At 48.2% G+C, this 19,889-nt stretch overlaps 1 protein-coding gene across 2 annotated transcripts in view; it reads right to left on the reverse strand.

Annotated features, from left to right (window-relative positions):
- The window catches only part of MYO1D (myosin ID), a 152,749-nt gene extending 135,287 nt beyond the window's left edge, over positions 1 to 17,462 (reverse strand). For both annotated transcript variants that reach the window (XM_041461977.1, XM_041461978.1), the window contains exon 1: positions 17,291 to 17,462. In XM_041461977.1, the coding sequence (XP_041317911.1) occupies positions 17,291 to 17,385 (95 nt within the window). In that variant the 5' untranslated portion in view covers positions 17,386 to 17,462. The remainder of the gene's footprint in view (positions 1 to 17,290) is intronic.
- Positions 17,463 to 19,889: the final 2,427 nt, after the last annotated feature.

Genomic DNA, 19,889 nt, shown 5'->3' on the forward strand with positions numbered 1-19,889 from the left:
GAAAGTTTTCTAGAGCATAAAAATTTATGTTTGGGTATGTACTTTCTGCCCTGAACAGAGCCTCAGTAAAATAAACAAACTTCCATGAAATTTATGGGTACACCAACAAAACTCGTGTTGGCCAGCAAGGAGATTAAAAAAGAAAAATTCCAGCAAACTATTCCTCAAGTCAAAACTAAATTCAAATTTAAAATATAAAGAAAAAAGGCTGAGAATTTGGAGCTTTTGAATAAAAAATAATTCACATATTGAGTGTTATTAAAATTTTCAGAGTAATCAATTCTTCCTTATCACTGGTTTATCAAGGATCTTTTAAAGGTGGGTTATTGTCTCACTAAATCTAAAACCCAATCTTAATCCAGGGCACTCCTAAAGAACTCTCTCAGGTGAACCCAGTTACCTATTCACCTTCAGAAAGACTGTAACAAGAATATTTGAAATATTTGGTCTGGCAGGCTGGTACATGACCTCATCCTGCCCAGTCTACCAGAGGAGATCTGCAGAGATCAGAAGTGCCAGCTCAGAAGGCTTGGAAAGACAAACCTGAGCACTCAGCTGTGGCTGTCACCACATCCCCACGGGCAGGAGTGCTGCATTTTCTGGGGCAACAAGCAAGGGCACTTCTGCTGTTCAGTGAGGGTCTGAAAAAATGTCACCCCATATTCTGACCTGGGTGGGAATCACGGCACAAAGATGTGTCAAAAGGAGAATTCACTGCAGTGATAAAAGTTTGAGACTGGAGAAAGTGTAAGGGCAAACAAAATGTGATCTGAGCGCTCCAGAGCAACACTCCCTCCGTGGCAGCAGGGACTTTCTCAGTCTCCACCTGCCAAAATAAATTTGCTGCCATTTAAGGTTGCTAGATGTTTCCCCGATTAATCACTGCCGCGGAGCTGTGTCCCGGAGCCGGCTCTCCTGCAGGACGTTATACAACCGAGCCGGCCCTGCCAGCGCCAGGGAAGGGCAGCGGCAGGAGCCGGAGCTTCCAAGGGTGGAGTGAAGATCAGTCCCCGGGCTGCAGAGCTCCTCCCTCCCCGGGCCACCACCACCGCACGCCAGGGAAGCCGGGCCACCGCCGGGCAGGTGGGACCCTGCTAGAAACGCTTCCCTGTCCAAGGAATTATTGCTGTTTCGACAGAAGGAATTTAAATTGGGAGGAATGAACCCAGTTAGGTCACCCTGTTGCTGCAACCCTGAGGGGGCACTAAAGCATTGATAACAATCTCCTTTTAGGAAGTAATATCTGTAAATATTAGGAAGTAACTCTGTAAATTTGCGGGGGGGGGGGGGGGGGGAATTAAAGATGGAATTAAAGCAAAAGAAGCACTGTAACCAGGACAATGTCATCCTGGGAAATGCATAGCTCACACTTTTGTTTAGATCCAAGTGTTTAACTTCACCCACAGAATCCATGAGGGGAGACAACTGTCTTCCATTTAACCTGTCATTTATTTCAAAAGGAATTCCATAAACACCCGTGATAGTGATACCGACTTGGCAAAGCAACTGCTCCTGTCTCCTGTTTTAAAAGGACCAGAGGCCAGTGGACAAAGATGTCAGCAACAAAATGCTGGAGAACAGCAAAGAATGGGAAAGTGTGTCTTGATATGAAAAAAAAAAAAAATAATTGCAGCAACAAATCTTTTCAAGATTCCAGTTGTGTGAAATTCATCACAGCAGTATTTGACAGCTGCCACCCCAGGCCCAACTGCAAACACTGCTACACAAGATGAAGTTTCTACAAGAAGATCTTGCTTTGGATAAGGCATGAGGAACTTTGCCCCCCCTCCGTCTCTGGATGCTTCAGCAGATGTCACTCTCAGAGGAGGTGACAGCGCTAATTAGCTGGGGGACAGCAGACCGCCCCTGATCAGACAAGTTCTGCTCTCTGGGGAATCCACACCGCACAGATTCCAGACTGGGAGCGTTTCCCCCTTCTCTCAGGCCCATCCCGTCAGCTCCACTGCTCCTGTGAAATGCAGCTACCATCAGTTTACCACCCACAACCAGCTCCGTGCTGCAGCTGAGGTTTTGCAAGGCGAAACTCTCACTGAAGTGGAGATAAGCCGGCACTATCTAGGAAATTAGCACTCATTATCCACCGGGACTCCCACGGGCTGCTGCCAGCAGGAGTCCGAGATCTACAGAAACGAGCCAGGAGGCAGAGGACTGTCAGCAACAACAGTGTTGCTTTCTCAAAGGTGACCTTGGGCAATTTCCACTCCCAGTTACAAAACCAAGGCAGACTGGAGGGCAGGGGAGCAGCAAAACCATGAACGGAAGGTTTTGTTGCTCTTTGGCGGACAAATGGGGGAACAAATGCAAACTAAAAGCCATAGAGGCTACCAGAGAAAGTTCACTGACTACTGGAAACAATATTCAGTAGGCCAAATAACACACACTGGAATGGCCTGGCTTATTTTTGCTATAGGTGGCAAACATGAGTCACCTCTGGAGGAAATCCCAAAGTGCTCCCCTGCCACAGCCAGATCTGTGCACAGAAAACAAGGAACTAAGTTCATTACCAAAAAAAAGCCACCTTCACGTTGCCACTGGTGTTGGCCAAATTTGCCAGGGAGTTAATTTCCAGCTGGGAAATGTTAAAGTAAATGTTGATTAAGATCACAGGATGGTTATATTTGGAATTAGAGGAACAAAGCACCTAAAGTGTCTTCACAAGTGTGATCTAACAAATGAGTCTTCATGAGATCCCATGATATATTTGGTAAGAAAGCAAGTCACAGCGAGACAAGATAATATCCACTTAATAGGAAGTGGGTTTTATTGCTATTTTAACCTCTCCATGATGCAATTTAATGCAAATCTAACAAGAAAGAGAGGCCAGTTACACTATGCAAATGTGAAACCCCCAAAGCAAATGAGCAGCAAACACTGCAGAGGCATGCAGAAGCACCAGAAAGTGATTAATCCTGAGCATAATTACAGAACGGAAGAGGACAGCAAGGACTGGCACTGGGGTAAGACTCTTGGGTCTCTGTGGCTCCCAGAGGAGCTGGCTGAGAGCAGGGCCCTTCAGCCCTCCAAGGCTGAACTGAGAGAATCATGCTGGAAAGGAAGCTCTAACACAATTAACATTAACATAGCCTGGGGAAGGGAAGGTTGTGTGGAGACTCACAGCACCTTCCAGTGACCGAAGGGGCTACTGGGAAGCTGGACAGGAACTCTTTGTCATGAACTGCAGTCAAGGACAAGGCAGAATGGGTACAAGTTGAAAAAAGAGAAGTTCAGATTAGATATTAGGAAGAAATGTTTTATTTGAGGATAATGAGACACTGGAACAGGTTGCCCAGGGAGGTTGTGGATGCCCCAGCTCTGGAAATATTCAAGACCAGGCTGGATGAGGCCTTGTGCAACCTGGTCTAGTGGGAGGTGTTCCTGCCCATCGTGGGACTAAATAACCCCTTCCAACCCCAAAACATTCTATGATAAAACAGCTCAGAAAAGGTGTCCATTGAGACCTTCTGTAAGCTCTCCAATGGGACAGGCAGGAGAAGGGAGGGGAAGGGAGGGGATCAGTGGGAATTGAATGCTGACCCCAGGCCAGCAGGACCCCCAGTGTCACCTTGTGCCACCAGTTCCCACCCTGGAAGGCACTTGTGGATCTTAAGCATCCTTTTTCCAGCCAAATCAGTTCCCAGTCATTAACACCAGCATCCAAAAGCACCTAAGGGCAGGGACATCCTCCTGAAACGCCTCAGTTCTTGTGTGACAATACAGTTCCTGTGAAAGGCAATTCTGACATTCCCCACTCCATAGAAATCCATCTGCTGCCATTACTTTTTCAGTGTTCATTCAAAATTTCTGTGAGACTGAAAACTACTCTACTTTTACCCACTGAGTTAAAGATGAAATTTCAAAGTCAAAATCCTTGGTGTGAAAACTCCATGGTAGGAGAAGTTAATCCCAGACAACCCAAGGGGACAGTGGCAGCAGCAGCAACACTGAGAAGGGATGGAAAAACAAATCTGAGAAATAAATTTCATCACTTGTGGTTTATTCCACGTGTATTATAATAACTATTGTTTTTTCTTAAAGTACACGCTGTTAGAGTAAAAAGAATACAACTATCCTCACCCTTATTATGGGGTTTTTAGCTTTCATCACTGTGAAGTTGGAAACAACCACAGAATATCTGAAAGGTTTAAACATCAGAGAGCAGAATAAAACCAGTGAATGCTTGCACTTGCCAGTGCTGCTCCCTCACACTGCTCCTCCCCTGTCCTCACGGATAAATGGATGGTTTGTAGCTGATATGGGATAGGATGTTTTTTCAAGTTGCTTTCTCCCCCAGTGAAAAAAAGAAACTATTTGGCACTGATAGCAGTGGAGGGTACAAAGAGTATCAAAACCCAGGTCAAAACACAAAGACATCTCTGTCTTCAGTGATACAAACTTTAAGTTTGCAAAATATCCATTGCACTCTGTTACTGAGGAAACTAATCAAAGGCTCCCACTCTCCATGTGACACCCAGGGAGGACCAGATGCGTGGGCACAATTGGGCAATTTTCCCACACAGCAAATTATTTGGGATCTGGCCATTAGTGCTATCAGCTTCCACATCAAGTACCTGACTGGGATAAACAGAGGCTGCTCCTTTGTCTTAAACAAGGCCAGCCAGTACATCTAAATATGAAAGGTAGGAGGTGGGAATAATTTCCCCTGAAAGCTTTCCCAGATTGGTTCTGGGGCTTACCCTGCTCATCAAGACATGAGAAAATCTGGCACTTGAGGAGAAACATCCTTTGTCACAGCACAAAGGATGGGAAGGTGCTGTGGAAATTACTGCCAGCATAAGATTTATGTCACATAACCAGGGACAGGTAAAGAGGAGCCTTCAAACAAGGCAGCAAAGGTGTCTTGATAAAAAACCCAACAAATATCTGACTATGACTACTTAACTGTTTGAGCTTTCTACATCCCCTGTACAACATAAACCTGACACTGACCAAGCCAGTCTTTCTGTAAGAACCCGTTCACTTACCCCTCCTGTGATTTATTGTGGTTTAAGTGCACATTAACAAATGTAACCCTAGCAAATGATTCTTTTCATTTGGTCAAGGTGCCACAGAACGTCTTCAAAATCCACCAAGTTTACTGCATTTAATTTCTGTTATTCTTTTCTAGGTGAAAGGACAATATGGGAAAAGGCAGAAGGTTAAAATGTATCAGATGGAGTAGAACATTTTGAAATATTATGTCCCAATTTTACAGTTTCCATGATTCAGCTACAAAGTTTGCAACACAACACATTTTTGTATGTCCACTAGAACAAGTGATTTGTCCATGTGCACTGGACGTGCTCACTAACTTTGATAAACAGCCTCTCAGGAAAGCAGCTGAGCAGCCAATTACCAATCAGTTACAGACAGAACTCCTAGGAAAAGACCAAGATTGACACAAGTTTTCTCCCTAAATTCAGTAGCAACACATCTGAGCTGGCCCTGAAGCCAATCAGAGCCTGTGGTGTGAGAGCAGAGCCCCAAACCCACATTATCCCCTCAGAGCAGCTCTGGGAACAGTGAACATCTTCCTGCTCCAATGGCTCCTCCAGAGAGCAGCAGGTGCCACCTTGGCTCCTCCATGAGAGCATCCAAGATCCAGAAACCCAGAGGAAAAGCAGGACAGAAACAATCAGGCATTCTTTAGGTTTGTGAAAGATTTGAGATTTGAGGTTTCCTGCATGGCAGGACACAATACATGTGGCATCTTTTAGGAGATGGGTGTCCCCCATCACTCTTTCCTGGCTTTACCACTCCTGCCAGCCAGCTGGAGCACTGCTCCTCAGGGCACAAGCACTCGGATCCAAACCCATGGTTCCAGCATTCCAGGTGACAGCCTGGCACCAGCTCCCCACACTGCCTGCAGGGACGCAGGGACAGCACCAAAAATCAAACTAGGCAGTCAAGATATTGGGTGAAAAACAAGACTTGTTTTGACAATAAGCAGCCCCTCTTTAAGTCTCCAAAAATGTAAGTCCTTAATAGAAAACATGTTTTCTATTGACTGATTGGGAAAGTGAAGCCAAATATTCCCAATTTCAAAATTGTTTAGGTTTCCTTCAGTTTCCTACCAAGCCCAGCTCTCAGGGTTTTCGTACCAGCTTTAGAAGCTTTACACTTCACAAGGATCTGCTTTTCCCTGGCGTTTCCTCAGAGGGGTTTAAGTTCCATAACCAACATGGATTCAGAGAACCAGCTGCCAGACACTGGAGAGGTCTAGCTCAGGAATGTCTGCATCCTTGAAAGCCAGGATGCAGCATGGCCCAAAAAACAAGAACAAAGACAAGATTTCCATTGTTTGTTTTGCTGGAGACACAAATGCTACATTTATCAGGAACATAAGGGAAGGGATACTCCTGGTTCTATCCCAGTACTGCAGCACAGGCGTTGCTCATGTTGTCCTCACCGGGAACAGGTCAGAAACCACACAAATCAAAGCTCCTTTCTGACTGCGACACAGGCAAACTCAAAAAAGGAAATGCTGATTATCAAGCAGCACTGTCCACAAAGTCAAACATCCAACCTCAGGCTTATTTTAGAAAGGCTCCCTGGTAATTTGCCTGTGCTTTTGAAAAGCAAGGAATATGTTTTGAATTATAAGAGGTTACAGGGACATTTTTGCGGTAAATTTGGACTTTCATTTGCAAAAAAAACCCTCAGTGCTACAGAGATCCTTTCGGAAATAACATTTTTTTGTCATTGCTAAGCACTTTTCAACAAAGTTTAACAGCTACTGTTCCAAGGAGGTGTTTACATCCAGCTTTAAAAGAATCCTAGGGTTCTTCTGGAAGCACAAGGAAAAGCAGCACAGTGTCCTTCTGACAGTCTGAGAAGCCAGCAAGGGAGGACATTCTCTGCAGGGTGCAGGGGCAACAATTTTTCTAAGCAAGTTCACTTGAAGACTGCAGTGCTCCAGCTCTGCTGTTTTAGGATTCTTCTGGGGCCTAAAATGTATTTACAGCTCTTTGAGCCTGTTTTCATTCGCTCCCCTGGTTTTTACACCCAGGATCAAGAAGCAACAGCACACAAAGAAGCTGGTATTAAGGAGCAGTGGAAGACACCATTTCCCACCTCGGAAGTTTATAAACTCCATATCCAGTTCCTTTATAAACACTGCAGGGGAGGGGAGGCCTTCCAGGAACCATAGCTGGAGTTTTCTTTTGAAGGTGAAATTTACTTAATCATTCATTCTTGTAAAATAATCTATTTACCTGCAGTGTAGCAACCTGAATAACAGCAAAAGTTTTAGTGTAAACATCTCAGAGATGTGATGTGGAGAATGAAAGCTTCATTGTGCCCTTGATGGCCATGGTGTGAAGGCTTTCATAGCCACTGTGGTTTTTACCCCTCCAAATGCCATGGAGGAGCTCTCCCCAAAGAAAGCCGTGCTGTTCCTACAGTGGGAAAGGGGATTTTTTGTTTCAGTTTGTTTTTCTTTGCTATTCACGGTGAGACAGCCTTTGCTGCCATCCAGTAGCTGTTAAAAGGTGGGGTCTCATTCATGCCCGGCTGTTGAGCTCGCTGGGCTGGATGCTGCAGGGAAGTGCTGCAGTTCCCTTCAGCTCCTCTGCTGTGAGTTCGTCCTGGGCACAAGAACAAACCCCAGGGCAATGAAGAAGGCACTGATGCTGTAATGGGAGACAGATACTGAAAGGGAACCTTTTCCGAAAGTTTCAGCTGGTGCCTCAAAGCATAATTCATTTAATGAGTAGCCATGCACACCTGCTCTCCATCAGAATGGGACAGAAAACCTCCAGAATAAAGGGATTTATTCCAAGGCTGTCAGAACTTCCAGTGAAACACAGCTTGAGTTGGCTTGATGTGAATAAAGATGCAGGGACTAGGGCAAAAATCCTTTGTGTCTGGAGATGGAGTTAAGCCCACCTCCCCAAACAGCACATCCAGCCCCAGCAGCACATCACACCCTACATATTGCAGAGTCCTGCCACAAATCTCATTTTCATTTCCCAGGAAGATGTAATGAGCCTTCAGGCTTCCCAAGTTAAGTTATATCAACCTTAAACAGGAACATATCAAGATACTCTGATCCCATAATTTTCTACCTGAACAACCTCAAGCAGCATAACATCAGGGCAGGCTCTGTCCAGACCCAAGAGAAAAAGAATTCCAACAGGCTGGGATCCAGCGTGGAGCCAGGAAACAACTTGAGCAGATAAACACAATAATCAGTGTTTGCAGCACTCCCAACCTCCTCCCATGGCACACTTTGTGTGGGCTCCATAAATTACACATGGAAGGAGGAGGGAGGCAGTGTCTTTGGTGGAAGTTATTTGGTGTTTCTTGCATGACAAAAGGAGCAACTGCAGGAAAAGCACAGGAATGCTGGTCAGAAAGTTCTCAGACGGACATGGCACAGATCAGTCCTGCTGGAGAAACTGATAAACACAGGAAGGAGATAAGCTGTGTTCTGAGGTGGAACAGGAGGGAGGCAGGAGATGGGTGAAGGAGATAGAACTGAGAGCAAAAGCAATCTTTGTAGATAACTCTGAACAAGCTCTGTGGGAAAGGGGGTTTGTCAAGGCACAAGAGAAGAATGAGCACAAAAATCTGCGAGGTAACTCCGGGCAAGACTGGGCTCTGTGTATGGCTCAGGCTTGGGCCTGACACACCACAGGGGAATACCAACACCTGACTTGGGATGCAAAGGCCGAGTCCAACAGTGCAGGTGGAACAAGCGAACGGCTCTCCAGGGGAGCTCACTTGCTCCAGCCCCAGAAAATTCCAGCTGACAGTCAGGTAAGTCTGGGAATATCAGCCCAAGATCAGAGATGACACTGGGGAGCTGAAGGGACATCAACAGCAAGGGGGAAAGCTGGGCAGAGGTGCTCAGCTGCACACAGAAGGTACTAAAGGAGGAGAGAGGAGTCACCCATGATGAGCAGGAGGGTACTGCAGTTACAGAAATACAGGAAGTCTGCAGGAGAAAGGAAGGTCAGGTGAGGCAACACTTCTTGGAGGGACAGTGGGAGTCAATGCCTGACATGACAGAGTAGAGCAAAAAACATCCAAGGTTGAGAAATTACACCATGGCTGCTCAGGGACATGGAACTGTTTTAATGCCCATTTTCACCCAATGGTACATTTTTCTGGAAATAAAGCTGTGGATTAGACCACCCCAACAGTCACACAGAAACTGCTCTCTGAAGTGTTGCGGGCAAGTGGCAGCCATAGGGCAGGTCACTGCCAACTTTGAAACCCAGAAGGGAAGGTCAGCAGCAGCCAGGAAACATGGGCTGCAAAATGCTTCAGCAGAACAGGACAGAACTGATGAACAAATATTCCAGCACTGCTCAAGGAGAAATTTTGAAGTGTAGACAGAAAAATGCTCAGAAACTGCTGGGGGCAGAATGGAAAATACCACCACCAAGAAAATACCACCAAGAATTAGAGCAAGAGCAGGCTTGTTATGCCCCAGTCAGTTCTGCTACTGAGCCTGAGAAGTTGAGCCCTGCAAGACCATCAGTGATGATAGGGTTGAGTCATCTGGCTTATCAGTAACAACTGTTTTACTTAACAGGTCTTTCCAAGATATCCCCCTGCTCCTACCTCAGCTGGGCCCTGACAGGAGAGTATCTGCTGTCCATCTAAACCACCACCCAAAGGAGCTGCTCTGGGTGTTGCTGCCACACACAACTCAGAGACCAGAAAAACCTCATTCCTAGCCAAAGACAGAAGTTATCTCAGGAACAGTTTAATGGCTTAGATTTGAAGAAAAATTAAGTATTTTCTAAACTGTTAAGTCTGTCTAATGCCTCTTTTTCACTCCCAAAGACAGAACAGCCTCACAGCCAGGCTGTTCTTTTAGAATTTGAAAACATCACAACTGAACACTTTTACACCTGGTCTAATACAGGAACATCAGCATGTGACAGCAGCACTGGGAGCTGAGTTCTCATCACATCTCACCAAAAAAGCCCTTAAAGAAACAAATCTTTACAAATTGTATTTTTATTTCTGAGAACTGGAAATGAGCATTTGCCACCAGAGGACACACAGCTCGCCTATTTCACACTTACAGGCAAAACTATGTGCAGACATCTGTTTTCTCCTCCCCTTCTCAGAATTCCTTAATTCCATAAAAAGATGCAATCATGACCCAGAGATGTAGAGGGAGATGATGTAACTCCAAATACCTCGTGAGGTCTGTATCTTTAAAGGAATTCAAGAAAATATCACTAAGTTCAGTGGTGTCAAAGCCTGCTCAGCCAGAAGAAATGCAAAGAGTCAAAGAAATGCAAGAGCTCAGTGAGTGTTAGGTCAGTAAAGCACCTGGAGAGGCAGATTTTTGAACAGAAGTCAATGCAAAGGACTCTTGACTAAAGGAGGCCATGAGACTTGTTAGAAGTATTAGCAAATATTTACTGTAGGAGTTTAGCAGATCTTGGAGTCAACCTTCAGCTGGTGAAACTCAGCAGGTGATGACAAATCACTTCAGTTAAGGTGATGCAAGTTACACAAGCCACCTCGAACATGGGGTAGCCAAAAAGCCAGAAGAGGATTCCACCTGACAGCATCCCAAACAGATGCACTACAACACTGAGGAGCTTCAGGATCCACAGCACTTCATCAGAATCTACAAAATTACTGCAGAGTAAGGATGAAAGCCAAAAAGCTGCTGAGGAATTCCTAAATTACCAGCTGATTTTTGTAGATCTACTTGGTGTAAACAGCAGGAAAAGAGACTTTAAAAAAAATGCAAGAAGGAGCATTTTCTACTGAGCTAATTCCCCATAGTTCTGGTTACTTCTCTGATTCTGTCAGGTTTTTGTTTCACACCTGATACCATGTGCCATGGATGTCCCTCTCCAAGCTGCTGCTTCCTACCCACAACTAAATGCTGTTACCTGTGCTCTGGCAAGGACCAGAGGCAGCTGGAGGCAGGACCAGCAGCTCTGGGCCACAGCATCAGCAGCCTCCGAGTTTAGAACTACAAGGCACCCTGAAAGACTGATCTCATTCATAAATCTGACCACGTATATTATTCAACACCCACGTGCTAAAATTATTAAACACTCCCCCACCCAGCTGCTACAAAAAGACTCCTGTAAAACTTCCATCTAAGGAGGCTTTCATCAGGCAGGGAGGGCAGATGTGCTAAGGAGGGTCCAGTGAAACCAGATAAACTCAGCACATATGGAGGCAAAACAAACCCCAGGCTGGACACCACCTCATTCAAAGCCTGCTTCATGGGAATTCCAGCCAGGAATCCTGGAGCACACCTGCAGCAGCTCCAGGTGTCCATGGGCTGAGAGTCCTTGTGGAGTCAGAAGCTGGCCTGGATTCTCCCTTTGCTGCTCGTCTGGTTGGGATTTGCTTTTTAAGTGAGATCGATGGCCTCTTCCATCTCTGAGGATCAGGCTGGCCCCTGGCCAAGCTCGTAAGTCAAATTTTAATGGACTAAGGGGAATTTTCATTCCATTCATTCCAAACTGTGACTCGAGACAGCTTCTGCAGGTTGAGCAACTCTGAGGAAGCCAAGAAGGGCTGATGAGACTCAAGTGCTGCTGGCCTGAGCAGAGGAAGGAGTGTCCTGCAGCACCCGGAGGAAGGTGCCCCTCTCCAGGGAGAAAGCAGCCTCTTCCAGGAGCTCTTTAACCCAACACCACATGAACAATTCAAATATTCATAACTATTTAGAATGAGGAAATTAAAATGGCTTAAAGGCATGAAAAGCTTGTTTACAAAGCATGAATATTTCATTAGCAAAAACACAAACGAAACCAAGCATTCACATAATATTTCCTCTGCTGGGATTAAATATAGTTTATTACCTCATGGGAAACCAAACCTCTCCCACCACAATTTCAACCCCAAATACGAATGTTCAAGATGGTGCTCAAAAGATAAGGAAGTCAGTGTAAAAATATCAGCGTAATACAGACAGCACCTTTCACTCCAAAACTGCAACCGAGGTTCATCAAGGGAAGAACAGAAAGGGTGTGGTACCAAGCAAGAGCAAATGGGACCCACAGCTGGGCTAAGAATTGTTCCTAATGGATCACAGGGACACCCATTTCCTGAAGACGGGGACAAATTAAACCATTTGTTCAACCCCACACCTTGTGCTTCCTTTTCCAGACCTGAAAAAGGAAAGAAAAACAACCCAACCTGCAGGTCTAGGGGACACTGAGTGGCAGAACAGGAGTTTGGCCTTTCAGAACACAAAATACTTCCCTGGAAGTGTCCTAGGCCAGGGACTTGAAGAACCTGCACCAGTGGAAGGGACATGGGGGTGGAACTGGATGAACTTTAGGGTCCTTTCCAACCCCAACTATTCTGTGATTTTAGGATCCTAATGAATGACCTCAACTTGCCACATCATCCAGAAAAACAACAGGGATTTTTTGACAGAGGCCCAAAAGGTACAACCTCCACACAACAACCTCAAGAAAAGCCCTTTGAGATATCCCTCTGCAGCACTTAAAGCCCAATTCCCCATTCAGTTTGCTCCAACCTTTTTCTAGGGCTCCAGCCCACGTCTCAGCCCTGCCTGTAAAGCAAACACTTCCCTCAGCACCAAATACTTTCAGCACATTCTCAGGAGAACCAGATTTTCAATATAGATTCTTGATGCCAAAACTATAAATAATCATAGCAAATATTATCTATGTTTCAAATGGCCCTGCAATAAATACAGACCTAGACCTGTTATCTTAATCTGAAAATGCTGGGCTTTGTAAGATAGTTGAGAAACATTACAAAAACCACTTTTGTGTGTTTTTAAGTGAACACAGAGCTGTGTTTTTATGAAATGCTGCTTTAAGAGGCCAGAAGTCAACACATGAACAGGGAGACAACTGCAAGGACTATTAACCCATAGATCTGTGTACCACTCCAAGCTCAGGTGGTCTGGGATGACCAGGAACTGAGTAGCAAGTACAGCCTTCCACAGCTGGTTTCATGCTGGAAGCATTTAAAAGAAGAGGAAAACAACCCCAAATTCATTTTAGAATCATTACACATCACCAGGTGCTCTCACTGTCTTCCTTTCACACATCCTTGAATTCTTTAATAACAGTGACACACATCTATTGTGTTCCAGGGGGGATTTGCACAAGAATTATGAAAAATGAGCAACTCGCTAGAAATCAGTAGAGGATGAGTCAGGTAGCACCTGCTCACAATGCAGATGTGGGAACACAAACACCACGAGCACACAGCTCACATCAAACCGCCCCAAACTCTGCCCTGATGCTGCCCTGTAACTGTCTGCTTTTCCCTGCATTTCCATGTGGTTTCTCACTCCCAGTGGTTCGGGGGTGCTGGGTTTGCCCCAGCTGGGTCCCCACAGGATCCTACTGCCTGGCACAGAGCAGGTGGGTCACATCTGACTGTCACATCTGACTGTCCTGGCACACACCTGAGACCCTGGGAGGAGGAACTGCTCTGCAGTGACTCCCAAAGGAATCACCAAGGCTGCACAACAGATAATTCAAGAACTCCCTCTTGGCATTCCACAGATCCCATTTTTAATGCTCTTTAACGTTTGATCTGTTTGTCAAGGCAAATACAAGCTGGACAGACCAGTGAGCGGTCTTTGCAGTGCAATACAAGAAATCACCTGATAAACCAGAATATTTCATAATTCTGAAAAATAGGCTTCCTTCCAAGGAAGTAAATTTAAAATGGTAACTTTTACTACTTGAAATTTTCACTATGGCATGAAGAAAATGAGGTGGTGCAGTTTCTTGCTTCTCTTACTCAATAGTTTCATCTACACCACAATTTCTGCAAAAGCTGAGCAGCTCTAGCCAGACCAACATTCCCTTTCCACAAGCACCATCTCAGTCCACCTGCCATGGAATAGCCATGGTCATGTTAAGTCAACAGCAGTGAAATAGAGAGTTTTACAAGTCCAGAGCATTCTCCTACCACTTACAGGTAACACTTGACTACAGATAAATACCTGCCTGCCAGTGGCAGGACCTGAATGTTGCTAGACACAAAAAGATTCCCTATTTTAAGGAGTACTTCAATTAATCTGATGTCCTGGGACTGGAATTGCCAATTATTGCTGCAGCAGTGCAGAGATAAGTAGGCACTCACTGAAGGGATGATGGGCAATTGCTGACACACAAACCACTCAAATACAGCTGTTTTAATAATTCTGATTTATGAGCGTTCCAGAAACAATTGTCTGTTACAGTTTTGGAGGTTACTATAACGAAACAAAGCTAGTGAGTTCACACAGACCATTCCCATAGTCCTGCTTTTCTTTTTAAAAAATTATTCTGATGACTAAGAATCACAACCAGACACTGGGATGAAGGACACTCAGGACTAAGGAATTCAAGGACAGAATGACTTTTATTTACAATAAAATGTAACACGCAGTGACTGCTGAGTGTCCAAAGAAACATTCATTAAGTAGCTGTAAGACACAGCCACAAAAAGGTACTGACACAGTGATATCTCTGCTGAATCACTACTCAAACCTACAAATAACTGGGCATGAGCACTGGGGCTGGGAAATGAGGTAGTAAATTCACACTGCATCCACCCACCTACCCAGGCACGCTCATCCAGCTCATGTCAACACCACTGAATTCAAATACTACACTAATGAAAAGTGCATCTTCACCATTCCTTTTTTTCCCACTAGAGACATCCTTGGGGAAATATCCTTGCATGCACCGAAACTGGTATGATTTCAATTCCACCCACATCTGGGCTCACTTGGGAACTAAATCCAGCACAGCCCGTCTTGGGTCAGCCAGTGACCCTGAACAAAAATAGCTCTGGCAAAAGCTGGATTTATGGACTAGGGTGGAGCCCATCCAAGTGTAAACTGAACAAACCCTCCACGGGCACTCAGTGACGGAGGAGCAGCAACTCCTTCCCTCTGCTCAGCACAGAGGGGACTCTGCCATCGCCACAGTGACACAACCAAGCCTTGGCAGGTCCTGAGCTGGGTCTCACACAGCTTCCCATGTCAGCACCAAGAGTCAGCTGCCCTCCCCAGAGCAGGAAAACGTGAGCAGCAGGTGTTGCCCGAGTGCTGTAAAGCACTGGCAGCTCAGGGCCACCGGGCAGCGCCCAACACCCGGCAGAGCTCAGCAGCTGCCCTGAAAGGCCACACTTCTGGGAAATTCCCATCAGCTTTCCCAAATGTCCAGTGCAGACAGCCCTGGAGGCAGGGGATGGCAGCACCAAGGTTAGAAAAATTAACAATATCGATCAGCTTTTGACAAAAGCTTGTTCTGCTCACAGCACAGACACCAGATGACCCTGAAGCTCAGGCAGAACTCACAGCCAGGTGAGAAGAAGTCAAGTCTGAACTGTTGTCAGAGGATAAGCCTGGGTTTGGGCAGGTTTGAGTGCCAGTGACCAAGGCACTGCAGTTAAACAGGGCCTCCAAGGTATTTCAGACACAGCAGGGATGTCCTGGAAACACCCTCAGGCACCATCAGCAACAGCTCAGAGAAAAAAATAAACAAAGTTGCACATTTATTGTAAGGATCCAGGACTGCCGGCTTGTTCTTATCCCTTCATTCAAAATTAGCAAAGTCTGTCCCTGTAAGGCACCTCTCAGTGGATTCCTAAAGGCAACCAACATGCCATGTTGATTTTTAACTTATAAATCCATTTCCAATACTTCATTTAGATTTCTAGTACACATTAACCAAAGAATAAAACCCCAAAAACAAACCATGACACACATGTTTCCTGCTAATTACAAAGATATTTCATGCAAGCCCTTTCTAATACAATTACAATGTCATGGAGTGTACAAATGAGAAATAAATTTAAACTTTTAGACACACTGCAAAATTAATTTAAATCTGAAATTATGTTCAAAGCTCAACCGTTCTCATTATGATTTTCTTATATTCAAACACAAACGCCCTCTCTGCTCCAACAGAAAAACAAAATATAAAAGGAAAAAAGCACAAAGTATGCTGGTTGTTATTACTCTGCACAGCATCTGAGCCCTCACCCTGCAGCATCTCAGGCACAGGGATAACTGTGTAGCACAGAAATACCCAAGCACTTAGTGGCTGAAGCAGCCAGATCTCAAAATCTACAGACTTCATCCAGAAGAGGCAACACAATTGTGTGAAAAAGCTCAATATTCTTCTTCCTCAATAGTTTGAAGCCTGCTGAGGGAGCTTAGCCCACCTCCCATCTACTGCCACTCTCAGGTGCTTCCAACAACACCAGGGGCCTGACAAGTGACTGATTCCAATACCCATCAGAACACAAATGGCAGGACAGGAGCAGGCAGGAAAACCTGAGCAGAACAGGAGAGAGACACAAGCCAGCAAGTCACATCTTTATCCCAAAGGCTTCTCTTTGGCAATTATCAAATCCTTGCACAAGCAGGGGCATAAGAGTTTATCAGGAGGAACTCCCATGAATGTTTTATAACGGAAAGTGAAAAGCAGCTGCAGACTTAGGGTCCCCTGGCTGTCCTCTATCAGTGCTGCCCAGGATTTACTTGTGCTTGAAAGGGAACAGGCAGGAAAATGTGTATCTTCCCAGCACCCACCTCGTCTACAAGGGAAATAAAACCATAAAGATCATGAACTGTTAGCACAGCAAATCTACACCAGCGAGTGGCTGCAATGCCCCCATGAGATGGAGCAACCTTGGACTTAGTGACTTTTATTGCTCTTTTTCTTTCTCTCCAAAGCAACTTTGCAGAATGTCAGCATAGGCGAGAAACCCAGCAGAGAGGAGTGGGACAGGGTGCCCAGAGCAGCTGTGGCTGCCCCTGGATCCCTGGCAGTGCCCAAGGCCAGGCTGGATGAGGCTTGGAGCCACCTGGGACAGTGGAAGATGCCCTTGCCATGGCAGGGGGGGCTCTGGGTGGGCTTTAAGGTCTCTTCCCAGCCCAACTCACCCTGTGTTTCTGTGTTATAGGGGAAGATCAACAAGATACTGTTTAAAAGTAAAGTCCTTAAGGTCGCTTCGCTCCTAAACCATTCCATGGTCCCGTGAGGGAGGTGGGCACTGAGGCAGGTGGCTCGGGAGGGAGTTCTCCAGAGGGGGGACTGAGAGCCCCCGCAGCCCCCAGGGCTTGGTGCGCCCTGAGCACCCTCATCTTTACTCGGCTCTTCCATTTCATAGGAAAATCCACACTTTTGTGCGGGTTGGCTCAGTCAGGGAGGGGCAGCAGGCGAAGGAGGCTCAGGGAGGGTTTCGGTTCGCTCACCCCCCTCACACTCCATCCCAAGCGGGCCGTGTGTGAGGGGAAGACCCGCCGAGCCCCGGGGCGGTGGGGCCGCGCCGCCCGCCCCTCACTCACCGCAGCCGGAGGTTCGCCATGAACTCGGGCATGGTGACGGCGTCCATCAGCACGAAGTCGGCTTTGCCGAACTCCAAACTCTCCTGCTCTGCCATGGCGGCCACTGGGACGGCCGGGACCGGGATGGGGGCCGAGCTAGGAGCGGGACCGGGGACGGGACCGGGGACGGGATCGCTCCCGCCGCTCCCCGGGCGGGGGGTGTGGGGGTGTCACCTGCGGCGGGGCGGGGCCGGGGCCGTGAGGCGGCTCCGCGCGGCGCCCCCTGGCGGCCGCAGCGGGCACGGCGCTGCCGGAGCGGGGCGGGCCGGGAGCGCCCCCTGGCGGCGGGAGCCGCGCACTGCAGGCGGGGATCGATGGACGGCTGGGACCGGGATCACCGGGAAAGGAACGGGCACCGGGAGCTCCGGGATGGGCCATGTCTGCCCTGGAACGGGGATCCCGGGAAAGGAAAAGGCACCGGGAGCTCCGGGACTAGCCGTGTGTGCCCTGCAGCAGGGGCTGTGCTGCCCGGGACAGGGATCCCCGAGAAAGGGTACCGGGAGCTCCGGGATGGGCCATGTCTGCCCTGGAGCAGGGGCTGTGCTGCCTGGGACCGGGATCCCCGGGAAAGGAACGGGAACCGGGAGCTCCGGGATGGGCCATGTGTGCCCTGGAACGGGGATCCCGGGAAAGGAAAAGGTACCGGGAGCTCCGGGACGGGCCATGTGTGCCCTGGAGCAGGGGCTGTGCTGCCTGGGGTGTCCTGCACCCAGAGGAGCCCCCCTCACACCCCAAATATTGTGTGCTTTCTACCCCCTGCCAGGACAGCAGATCCTCACCCAAGGAAACCCCACCCCAAGACCCCACTCGGCAGGGTCAGTCCTGCTCGCACCCCCCTGGGTGCACCCCCAGACCCTGCTCACTCCAGTGTTTACTGAAACCGCAGAACCGTCCCAAATAAATGCAGAATAAACCACACAACAAGTCCCCCTGCAACCCCAGAACCAGAACCAGCCTTGGCTGCTTCCATTGCTCCACACACGGGAGACCCCCAGGGTGGGGGCCTGCAGGGTGCTCTGGGGAAGGGAGGATGTGATTGAGAGGGGAACAATTCCTTCCCGGGGTGTATCCTGGACCCAGGAGAGTCCCCTCTCCAACACTGCGTGAGAAAGGGTCACATCCTGCACCTGAGGAGAGACCCCCTCACCTCAGCACAGGGTGCTAAGGGGCTGCATTCTGCACCTGAAAAGACCCCCAGGATGAGGGGCTGCAGGGTGCTGTCCCCCCCAGAGGAATCTTCCTTCCTGGAGTGTATGCATGCAGGAGAGCCCCCCACACCCCCTGCACAGGATGCTAAGGGGTCACATTCTTCATCTGGAGAGACTCCCCCTCCTCAGGGGCAGGCCCTGCACTGGGATGTGCCACAGGGCCACGTCCTGCACACTGTGGAATCTCCATCGCAGAGCAGGGCTGGATCTTGCACTCAGGGGACACCTTTTCCTTCCCCGCCCTCCAGGACAGATCCTGCACCCCAGGACCCCCCAGCCCTCTCCACAGAGTCCTGCAGGGACATCCAGCCCCATCCCATATCCTGCAGGAAAAGATGCTGCACCCAGGGACCCTTCACAACACCCTGCGGGGTGGGGGGGGCTGCACGCGAGGGATTCCCCCTCAAAAACCCATCCCCCTGGAGATGGGGCCACACCCAGAGCACATTGACCCCCTTTTGCCGTACTGCAGTGCCACAAACAGCACAGAACGGGGTTCTGCACTGAGACTCCTGCCGGGACAGGGGGGAGAAGGCAGATCCTGCACCCAGGGTAGCCCCACCCGGCAGGGTCGGGTCCTGCCCCAGCACCCCCAGGTGCCCCCCAGACCCTGCTCACTCTGGTGCTTAGTGAAACCCTGGAACCCCCTCAAATTGATGCAGAATAAACGACAAAATAGTCCCCCCAGATCCAGCACCGAGGGTTAATTACATTAATGTTACTAGTTAGGGCAATGGGGCTGGGAGGGGACGGGGGGCGACGGCGGGGGATGGGTTGCTGATTTGGGAGCAAAAACAGCCGCACCTAAAAGAACTTTGGGCAAGAATGGCTGGTTTGAGTGTAGGAGACGGAGTGCAGGTGTGAGGCCATCCCTGTCCTGGGATCCATCCCTGTCTCCATCTCCATCTCCACCCCCACCCCGGAGCTGCGTGGCCCCCTCCCCCCCCCAGCTGCAGGCAATGATCCCCCCTGGTTATAGGCAGCAGATCCCAGCTCCCTCCCTGCTCCTGGGGGAGGACGAGACTGGAGGAGCTCTCAGAGGTGAGCTGGGAAGGAAAATCTCCTAAAATGCCTTATTTGTGCTTTGCTTTTCTGGTGTGTTTAGCTTTACAGAGGGGGTGGCTTCTGACCTTATTTATGTAGAGTGCTGAACGGCTTTGGTGTTATGTGCCTAATTTGCCTGGTGCTAATTAGTGCCCTGGCAAGGACAGGGTGGGGGCAGCAGTGTGTTCAGCCCGTGCTTGGCTCTCTCAGCAGAGGTTTTACAGCCACGGGAAGCGTGTGGGACCCCAGCGGCCATGGAGCCAGCACCCACTGCCCTCCACAGCCCCTTGGGGCTTTCTGCCCTCCCT

Source organism: Pyrgilauda ruficollis, unplaced genomic scaffold, assembly GCF_017590135.1.
Source record: "Pyrgilauda ruficollis isolate IOZ18807 unplaced genomic scaffold, ASM1759013v1 scaffold159, whole genome shotgun sequence".
NCBI classification, from domain to species: Eukaryota; Metazoa; Chordata; class Aves; order Passeriformes; family Passeridae; genus Pyrgilauda; species Pyrgilauda ruficollis.